The sequence below is a fragment of the Stenella coeruleoalba genome (assembly GCF_951394435.1).
Source record: "Stenella coeruleoalba genome assembly, chromosome: 16".
NCBI lineage: Eukaryota > Metazoa > Chordata > Mammalia > Artiodactyla > Delphinidae > Stenella > Stenella coeruleoalba.
Window position 1 is genome coordinate 24,663,497 of NC_137162.1, and position 10,759 is coordinate 24,674,255.

General features: G+C 37.6%; 2 protein-coding genes across 2 annotated transcripts in view; one reads left to right on the forward strand and one right to left on the reverse strand.

Annotated features, from left to right (window-relative positions):
• Positions 1–2,965, forward strand: part of CFAP43 (cilia and flagella associated protein 43) — a 99,001-nt gene extending 96,036 nt beyond the window's left edge. The window contains exons 36-38 of the mRNA XM_079899756.1: positions 1,129–1,209; positions 2,411–2,564; positions 2,752–2,965. Of these exons, the coding sequence (XP_079755882.1) occupies positions 1,129–1,209; positions 2,411–2,564; positions 2,752–2,918 (402 nt within the window). The 3' untranslated portion in view covers positions 2,919–2,965. The remainder of the gene's footprint in view (positions 1–1,128; positions 1,210–2,410; positions 2,565–2,751) is intronic.
• A 3,661-nt stretch (positions 2,966–6,626) lies between these two features.
• SFR1 (SWI5 dependent homologous recombination repair protein 1) lies at positions 6,627–10,534 on the reverse strand. The gene is made up of 4 exons (XM_079900038.1): positions 10,490–10,534; positions 9,562–9,677; positions 8,545–8,955; positions 6,627–7,492 (listed from the first exon to the last, which is right to left on the reverse strand). Exons 1-4 carry the CDS (start codon positions 10,500–10,502, stop codon positions 7,301–7,303), a joined length of 732 nt encoding a protein of 243 aa, XP_079756164.1. The 5' UTR covers positions 10,503–10,534; the 3' UTR covers positions 6,627–7,300.
• Positions 10,535–10,759: the final 225 nt, after the last annotated feature.

Consider the following 10,759-nt stretch of genomic DNA (forward strand, 5'->3'; position numbering starts at 1 on the left):
TTCCAATCTAAGCTCTCTGAACCTGACCTTTCTCAAGCTCTATTTCTGTATTTCCTACTTCCCAACAGCTCCTCTTCTTATTTTGCTTATTTCTGTTCTTTCAGCCATTCACTCAGGGTTAAAGTTGTTGTCCTCTTTGATTCCTCTCTTTCCCTTGTCTTCCAAGTCTTGACTAGTTTATCCATTTACTCCCTCATTCTCTATGCCCACTGCCTTTACCTTGCTTCAGTCCTTCCTTTTCAATGGTTTAGAGTATTTTATAATAATCTCCTAACTAGTCTCTTGACCTTGGGTTTTTCTCTTCTAATTATACTGTATACTGCTGTCACATTCCTATTCAGGTCTAATAACATTACTACTCTGCTCAAACATTTTAAAGTTCCTCTTCTTACCTGGCACATGAATTCTGAAATCCTTAAGTGGCGTTCAGTGTCCTTCAAATTATCTTTTGAAATTCATTCCCACTGTTCCTCTTACACATCAGTATTCTCAAACCAAACTGATTTTATATTCCAGGATTCTACCTCTGTGCCTTTGCTTATACTGGTTCTTCTACCTGCAATATTTTTCCGCATTTTTTTTTCACATCCCTAATCTATCTGTTTTTCAAGGTCTGGTTTAAATGCCACCTCATCCATAAAGCCTTTTGATTTCCCCAGTTCAGAGAAACCATGGCCCAACTCAAACCACCTTTTAATTTGCATGTCACCTTACATACTTTCTGGCAACTAATCATACTACACGTTCTCTTTTTCTTGAAGTCTCTGTCATGTTATCTATCTTTGTTATCTCCCTCAGTATCTTTAACTGGGATATTGTTAATATGGGACTTAATGAGACACTCTCAAATGAGACACAATAAATATTTGGTGAGTTGAATAAGTGAATGAATGAATGAGAAGATAAACTCTAGGCATTTGTAACTATTAGTATATAGATGAGTGTATCAATAGCCAAATATAAGTAAATAGCATGACACTAAAGTCAAGTCAATCCTAACTTGGATAGATAATTTTTATGAGAAACAGTAACTTTCAAAACTAAGATAATCTTTATAAAATTATCTACTGAAAGAAATAGAGAAAAATATCCTTACATACATTGTGGGTTTTTTTTCCCCTCTTAAAGTACCTAAATGAACCAAACTATGAGACTATGATTGCCATTCAGATTGGAGTAATGGAGCAAACCATTGCTGTTTTAGATAAGGTAGGTCTCAAGGATACTGATCATTATAATTCCAGTAGTTGTGAAAGATTTGAACAAAGTAATAGTTTGCAAATCATGAATTCAAATAGAACCTACCAAAATCTTGCTCTTTTATACTGATATTCAGGATGTAATTAGAGGTCTCTAAATAGTGTCTTTGTAACTGTAACCAATGTGGTAGCCTGAAGCACTTCTTTTTTTTTTAATTTTTATTTTATATTGGAGTATAGTTGATGAACAGCGTTGTGTTAGTTTCAGGTGTACAGCAAAGTGATTCAGTTATACATATACATGTATCTATTCTTTTTCAAGTTCTTTTCCCATTTAGGTTATTGCAGAATATTGAGCAGAGTTCCCTGTGCTATACAGTAGGTCCTTGTTGCTTATCTATCTTAAATATAGCAGTGTGTATATGTCAACCCCAACCTACCAATCTATCCCTCTCTCCCTTCCCCCAGTAACCATAAGTTTGTTCTCTAAGTCTGGGAGTCTGTTTCTGTTTTATAAATAAGTTCATTTGTATCATTTTTTTAAGATTCTGCCTATAAGCAACATCATATTATATTTATCTTTCTCTGTCTGACTTACTTCACTTGGTATGATAATCTCCAGGTCCATCCATGTTGCTGCAAATGGCATTATTTCATTCTTTTTAATGGCTGAGCAATATTCCATTGTATGTATGTACCCCATCTTCTTCATCCATTCATCTGTCAGTCATTTAGGTTGTGAAGCACTTCTTTTAACATTTGAATTAACCCCTTGGGAGATATCAGAGTGTAGGTGAATTTCCTGTTTCACATTAGGTTACGGTAAGATTTATGTAGTAGAAGTGTTGATAGTCTTTCCTTTGCATTGTAAAGGCTTTGTTTTACCCTAATTGCCTAACAATGCTCAGTTTTGAGTGTTTAACATACATAAGATGGAAACAAAGTAATCTCAAGGCTATGTGTTTTTTAAATCTTCTCTTATTTCTAAGAATATACAAATTTTTTTCTAAAATGTGTATCAACATACCATTCTATCTTTCAACAAATAATTTAAGTACCCACTATGTGCAGGTATTATCCTAGGTACTAGGGATATGATGGTAAGATGTCCTACTGATGACAATGTATTTAAATTTTAAGAATAATGTCTTTATAAAATATATTTTTTTCAAAATTATTTCTGTGGGGTGTCATGGGAACAAAAATTTCAGACCCACAAAAAGAATGTGGAAAGCTGCAAAAAGCTGCTTAAAAAACTGAGAAGGTACAGCAATCAAAAAGATGTAGCAAATTATACCCTAAGCTGCAATTTACGAGAAGAACTGGTGGCTGTCTCAGAGAGAAAAGACATCTGTAATGCAGTGGGTAAGATTTTTTTCTTTAATCAACTGTCAGTTTCTTTAAAAGTGATCATAATTCCTAAAATCTGTACAGTGGTTATAAAACTACCAGTATTTGTTCCATATGTTTAATTGATTCTGAGTGCTGTTTCTGTATTTAAAAGTATAGATAATAATCCAAATAATTCCTTCTTCTTCATTTCTGGGATAAGGGTCTACACTGACTTGTGAAAAGATTGCCAAAGAACGATATGAAAACATGATGCAACAGCAAAAGTTAACAAAAATTTCAAAAGAACAAGCTGAGCAGATTTCAATACTACAGGCTGAAGTTGAAAGATTAAGGATGAAAACATTTCCTGCTTTCGTTCAAATGTAAAACTGCTGGTGGGAAACATAAGACCAAATCAGTCATTTTAAAAATAATTTCATTTGGTTAAAATGATTTCTGTCTCTCTTATATAAGGAAATTTAAGTAGAGTCTCCTCTTAGTGGCATATTTTTAATAGCAAATTGATTGATTTTAGCCTTAGTCATTATAAAAATGTCCTGCATGAATAAATGTCTAAAATAACACGAATGATTTTTATTCAAGAATGAACACGATTTTAGCTCAGAATATATTCAAGATCTATTTTATTAAGTCTTAATTTGATCAAAAATTATTTTCACAGTAGTAATATAGAAAGTCTTAAAGACAAAAAATTATTTTTAGCCACTACTGGTATTTCTAATTTTATAAAATTACCAGAAATGTTATGAGATTATGAATGATTTTTATCTTTTATACTTTTCTGTATTTCCCATTTTCTTCAGTAAGCATTTCTCTATCATCAGAAAAAAAATTAATAGAATGTTTAAGATGATTCCCTGTCCTACCAATGGGAACGAGGCGAATTGTTTACTTTTACCAAGCCCTAAATCACTTGTAAATTACAACATATTTTCTTCTACATAGACGTTCTACATAAACATGACATAATCTTCTATATTCATATGTATTTGCAACAGAACTTAATTTTGTGCCCCACATGATAGTTTAGTAAACAGAAAAAAAAGCATTTTCTCATTTTGTGATATTGTGATTTATAATAAGAAATATATATATTTGGTCTCCGACACCATTCCTGGCACAGAGATCCTAAAACCCTCGGAATTTCCTAAGTGATGAGAGAGGTACAGGTGTCTTGTTATGTTAATGAGGTGACTTTTGGATTGCACCTAAGGATGGGGGCTGTCTGCCAGGAGAACCAACCCTGTGTCCCAACCTCCCATCCACCCACCCACCCTTACGCACACCCACATCCCACCCCCACCTCTAGGAAGGGTAAACGGGCTGGAAGTTGAATTGATCACCGATGACCAATGATTTAATCAATTGTGCCTATGTAATGAGGTCTCCATAAAAGCCCAGAAGGACAAGGTTTGGAGAGTGTACCCAGAGAGAGCAAGCAAGTCTGAGCTTTTCACCATAACTTGCCTTATGCATCTCTTCCATCCCGAGGTTCCTGAGTTAGATCCTTTTATAATAAAATGGTAATCTGATAAATAAAATGTTTCTCTGCGTTCTATGAACCACTCTAGCAAATTAACTGAACCCAAGGAAGGAGGGAGTCTTGGGAACCTCTGACTTATTGCCAGCCAGTCAGAAGCACAGGTAACAATCTGGTTTTTCAAATGGCATCTGAAGTGGAGGGCAGTCTTGTGGGACTGAGCCCTTAACTTGTAGAATCTGATGCTATCTCCAGATAGATGTGTCAGAATTGAGTTGAATTGTAAGACATCCAGATGGTGTTTTGAGAATTGCTTGGTGTGGAGAAACAGACACACACAAAGGAATTTGGTGATCAGAATTCTTACATTTCCATGAAATAGTTTATCACTTTATTCATGTAGATGATGATAAATAAGTAATGAGAAGATTAACTGCTCAGAAAACTGCTTTGCCTTTCCATAGCCTATGGACTGCTGCATTCCAAGGTAATACCATTGGGATCATGAACCACAATCTCCAAAGGGTGTCAATGTCTCAATGTTCTGCACTTTGTGAATTAAATGTTAAGTTTAATTAGTAACACCATATCCAATGTACACTGGTGTAGGTAAAGCAAGAGAGCAATTATATAACATTCTATTTAGAAGAAAAAATTTAGAAGTTTTAAAACCTTCTATTTAGAAATTGCCAGGATAGTACCATAATTGATCACCTGTATAGTGATCAGTGGTGGGAATGGTAAGGAAAATAGAACCAACATCATTTTGACAGCTCCCCCCCCTTAGACCTAGAATGATTCCTGAAGTAGTCGATTTGGCTGATTAAGCAGGGTAGTGCCTATTGGTAACATTTCCATGTCACCTAAGTTAGCTACTGGAGCCTCCATTTGCTACTAAGGCAAGGCCACAAATTTCGCTGGACAGTGCTCTGTGGATTCCCAGGTCTTAACAGCCTGTTTCGTTTCTTAGTGTCTACCCTGAGTGATTCTGGCAATGCTCCTTGCTTGAATGCCTCAGCTTTGAGGCATAGAGTGGAGGTTAGCAAGAGCCTCTTGCCCCCAAGCTGTATTCTAGTAGCAGCACTTTCAACAAGAGGCATCTTCTGCTTTGGGGTTATTGGCAGGTGCTTTGGAAGGGCACATGGGTCATGGAACCCAGTCCTCTCTCTTGATATGTTTATGGTACTGATTCCTCTCAGCTTCTGCTGAACTAAGAGCAATTATATTTGTATTTTTATAGCCCTTTAAGATATTATCTATATTATCAAGTAGTAATATATATAATTAATTGGGTCAAACATAACATGGTTATGAGCTCTGTTGCTGGGTTGCTTGGGTTCAAATTCTGACTGTCACTAAATAACTACTTAATCTTAAAATTTCCTCATCTTTAAAACTGGGATGTTGATAATTGTAAAACTCAAATGAGTTAACATACTTTTAAAACTGGCACAAAGCAAGTGCTAAGTGTTAGCTTTCATTTTAATGAATAAAAATAATTCTTATTCAGTAGTTCTTAATAAATATATCCTATTAAATGGAGGTAAAATTCAATAGAAATTATTAAAAAGGGGACTGCTTCATGGGCACCCCTAGGCCCCAAACTCTCCCAAAAGCCCCATCCATACTCCATGATCCACCTCCTCTTGTAGAAGTGCTCACAGAGCTGTTGGAGCCCTCAGCACCTAGCCAATGCCTTAGAAATCCCCATTGCTATACCACCAACTGCTCCCCAACTCTCCCAAAACCAGAGTCCCATTGATGCTGTAGTTCCCCCAAATGGACGTGTAAGGGTGACTCCAGGGGATGTGCTAGTCAGTAATGGGCAGCTGCAGTCAAATGCTGGCAACCATCACCAGGGAAACCACTTCTCCTGCCACATTTAGGACCTCTGGCTGAGCAGCAAGAAGCAGTGGAGGCTGGTCAGCACAGCTTCCCAGGGATGCCCATCTGGGAATCCCAGAGCCAGGGAAGGCCAGTCCTCTTGGGTTCACAGAAGCCAATGACAATGGCAGTGTCTAGAAGGCAAGAATTGAGGCTGGGGTGAGGGGTAGGTTACTGGCATGGGCATTAACAATTAGAATGCATGCAAGAGCAGGGTCTTGATATGCCAACATTAATAGTCTGTTGGATCACGGGGAAGGACTGGGCTGAGAGTAAGGAGCAGCTGGGGGCGGAGGGGGGAAGCTTAGGGTAGTGGCTGCTTACCAAGTAGTAGGGAAGTACTTTTCTTTTAAGATTGGGGGAAAAAAAACCCACAACTAAGTAAAGCTGTCTCAGCCCTTAAAAGGACCCAAGAGACTGGAAACCAGAACCAAGAAGCCACTGACCCACAAAGTTCTCTCTCCGTCATCTCTGCCTTCCTCTGTAAGGGCAGACTTAAGCACACCAGCTTTTCTGCTTTCAAGTTCACATACAACAGCTCCAGCCACAAAAAGAGATGGGCTTTCTTTTCTTGAGCTCAATTCCGAATTCTCAAGGACTGGGATGCTTGGGTCCATCTATGGCCAGGATGACAGACAACGGACAACATGGCAGCCAGAACCCCAACCCAGTGAAGGTGGGTTTCTGACTGAGGAGTCACTGTTAATGGAGTAGATACGCTAGCTTTTTACCTATTTCACAGATAAAACTAGAAAGGTAGATGAATGTAAAAGGCCCCGTATGCCGTGATGCCCTGAAGTGGGTGATGAGGACATGTGGTTTTATAAGAAATAGATGATCACTTCACTAACTGAGATGACGAATACAAGTAACAAATTTGAAGAGACAGAAACTAATGTAATTTTGAACATATGAGTTTACCTGCTAGACCATTCAGATGGAAATATGTGGTAAATGGGTGGAAACAAAGGAGAGGCATAAACTTAGGAGAGGCAGGCATTTTCAGACAAGTTTCGGTTTAGACATTCACTAGATGGACTGTTTTTTCACATTTAAAATAAAACTTTTACCACAATAAATAGAACAATGTATTAAAACTCACTTCCACAGTTGTCCAAATTATTTTTTTAATCATGATTTAATTTAAAAAATTTTTTTCACCTTTCTTTAACTGTCAAGTTTTCTTTGGCAAATTTATTCAAAACACTAAATTTTCATTTTAGAACCTAGTTTATACTTATATAACAAAGGCCCTAAATTGATCCAGGTTCACCAGGATACCTTTCTCTAAGCCCTAATGGTTTACATCTTCCTTTTAAAATGTATAAATATCTTTTAATTACATTGTCATCCACAAAGACATTCTGGAGAAAAAAATTATGAATTAAACACCTATAAATTCTTCTTCATTTCTGTTATAGTGTAGCAATTTATCATCTAACCCATAGTGGTCTATCAGCTGAGTAAGGCTTAGTTTCTTGTTCTCCTCAGACATAGCTGACTGCAGCTCATAAAGCAACAGCTGGCTACAGCTTCTCCACTTCTTTATTAACATCTGTAACTGAGACAGGTCATTCTGAAACAGAAAAAAAAAAAAGACATAAATGTGTGTCAGTAACTAGATAGCCATCCTAACTTACTTAATGAAAGTTGTCAAATCAGTCGATGAGTAGTAGGTTTAAAGGGTAACACATTTGGACATAAATGGGACTTCTACCCAGGAAAAAAGTAGGATGGTTTTAAGTAACTATCACTCAAATTGAGTTCTATGGCTGTTTTGTTTGGTAGAAGCTCTGGGCTATCCTTACCCTCAGGGAAAAATCGAATCATTAAATAGGGCAAAACTATGTAAAGAAGTAACAATATGGGTTAAAAAAAACAATCTACTTTTTCTACCACAGCTGTACTTTAAAAAATGATATTTAAATTAATATTTTTCAATGTCACTATCTCATAAAACTCAAGTAGTTATATTTAGAGAAGTCCTAAAAATTCAAGAGAGCAAATAAGATACAGTATTCCATCATTTATGACACATTGCTGGGGAAGAAGGCGCAATTGCAATATACATGAATGATCCAGGTAAGTGAGGGTCATCTTCTTCCAAGTGCCCAAATTCTATTTTCTTCAACCTTATCTGGGTTGAAATCTAAAATCTAATATATATTTGTTGTTTTCTTAAAGAAAATGCTCGGAATATTTTAATAATTTGTTACACATAATTGAATAACAAAAGATCATTACTAAAATTACTTTTCATTGTACTCTGTGGTCCATTTTTAGCTTTTTTTCTCATTCACTGTCACTGTTGCTTCTGTTCTCATTGCCACTTGCAGCTAACATTTGAAGCTTCTAATACTGCTGTGGGCTGGAAACTAGATAGAAAGCTTCAACTGCATATGAAATAAGGGCTGGGACTTTTAAAAGTTATACCTGGTGTTTAGAGGCCTCTTCTGCTCTACTCTAAATCTATGACATATTTGAGTTAAAGCTGTTGGAAGCCAGGTTTCTGGATACTTGGCTTACTTCTCATTATGCTAAAATAAACTTTTCTTTTTGAAATACTTTCCTACCATTTATCTAAAAATAAAAAAATTAATTAGGCAATGGTTCTGAAATTCTTCTTACCTTTGATCTATACATTTTGACTAGTTTTAGCCTCCGAAGAAGTTCTTCTTTCTCCTGAATCTGCTTCACCAATTTTGCTTTTTCTTTGTTTAATCCATGTTTGGGAAGATTCTCACTCATAAAGTCATTCTGGAGATCACTGCATGACTTAGAATCAAGTGATTTAGATGCACATGCATTGATATTCTTGAAGGTATTTTTCAAATATGTACTTTCTTCAAATTCACTGTCTATGTGTTTAAAATTTTCTTGAAATTCCAAACAGTTTTCTTCTGTTGAAGGTGCTGGTTTCTCTGAAAAGGTCTGATCATTTTCTTCACTCTCTACTTTAAGTCGTTTTACCACACCATAACAAGAATTAAATGAAGATCTAGTTTTCCTTAATCGTTCCCTAAGGGTTGCACTCATAGGCTGAAAAAGGCATCAAACGTTAATAATGTTAATCAAGACTTGATATAAATAAATCTACTAGAAATCAAGACCTTACGTTTCTATGGCAGACACCACTAGATGACTTTCTGTCTCCATATATCTAAAGCAACCATCACAAAATATCTTTAGTTCCTGTAAGCTCCACTAAGTTTTAACCCCTTTTTATATTAGCAGAGCCGGCACCCTTCTAAAACAGTGCTGAAACACTTATCTCAGTAATCACAAACATTTGTTCAGCAATTGTGCCAAGCCTGACATGGTTAGGTGCTTCAGAGTTACAAATTAAGGAAACGACCTAGATCTTTCCCCCAAAGACCTTCATGATGTCAGATTCAAACTTCCTGTTTGGAATGCTGTAAAAACTTGAACTGAAACTAAATGAAAATAATTGGGTCAAGATGAAAATTTGAGGGGAAGGTCCAATACATTATCTAAGGGGAAAGACCTAAAATTATGTTAATAAAATTTTTACTTACTAATTTACACATTACGTTAACTGACAATGTTCAGTAGACTTGAAACCACCATTGCCACAATACTTAGAAATATAGACTAGATCCACTGAAAGAACTAAGATTTTCATACTTGTTTTCTTGAACTGCTTGTACGAGGAGACGGTGGATTGGCACCAGCCTGTGGAGTGCTAGGTAACACCACAGCTGAGGCTGATGGACTTTCCATCTTGAAATCTTGCTTTACTTCTAAAAAACAAAAAATAATCACAAAACGGAAATCAAATTAACCCACACCTCTATATATTCCTTAATTTTTATCAAAGAATTTTTTATTGTTTTACATAACATCACCAAGTAAGCCAGCCAACTTCCTTCTTTCACTTAGTTGTGATTCATTCTTCTTTTTTTTTTCAGTTTTCCATTTACTTTCCTAAATCGGATTGTGTTGCTCATTATGGTGACTACTAGTTTTTTTCATGACAAGTTAACTAGCTAGCATCTCATATGAACAACTCCACATTTGTTTTTATTGATGGATAAAATCTGACAAAAATCCTCAAAATCTGACATATTCGGGGGGGTGAGTTGGATAACAACTTTGGATAGTCAGGAATTCTTTCATTTCATTACGCCAGCTTCACAATGAAAGGAAATGTAACTGAAATCTTGACTCAAAAAAAACATAGACCTGTCACGCTACCCTAAATCCTAAAGGCTGTGTGCCTAAAACAAATGACCCTCCAGGCCTGAGGAACAAGGAGCCCAAGCACAGGTAAACTTCCTCCTGTCTGCATCGTTTTCGATTAAGCAGCTAAGAGACCCTGAAAAGGAGAGACTGAAGTTTGCTTCTCAAACAAAGGCCATGAAACTTTACCGGGAAAAATACCACAGGGAGTCCTCCCTCCCCTCCCGCCACTACAGCAAGCCCTCGAGAGACCCCAGGCCTGAGGTGGAGCTGAGAGGTTCCCTGACCAGGGAAAGGGAGCGCTACTCGACTCCCCACCCAATCCCCGAAGAAGTCCAGTTCTCAGACGCCCACTCTATGCCCAGCACGCTACCTCTCTCCGCCATCCCCGGAGAGCGTAGAGAACCAACCCAGCGGCTGCCTGCAGCCGGGAGTCTGAGAGGCGGGGCCGCCCGGGAGGCGGAAGAGACCCGCGATTGGCCAGATTGACTGACGCGCGCAGCTCCACTCAGCCCCGCGCCCGGAGCGGCGGGACTGCGCGCGCGCGGCCGCGAGCCTCCTCAAGGGAGCGGGGCGAGGCCGCGCGGGAGGGGCCGAAAAGCGTGATTGGCCAGGTTGACCGAGGCGCGTAGCTCTGCTCCGC

Bases quoted from the DNA above. Each gene is read 5' to 3' on its own strand.
- SFR1 (XM_079900038.1), bottom strand. The intron at 8,956-9,561 runs GTATGAAAATCT...TGCCTTTTTCAG, and splicing joins CAAGCAGTTCAAGAAAACAA to CCTATGAGTGCAACCCTTAG. The intron at 7,493-8,544 runs GTAAGAAGAATT...TTTCTGTTTCAG, and splicing joins TCAAAATGTATAGATCAAAG to AATGACCTGTCTCAGTTACA.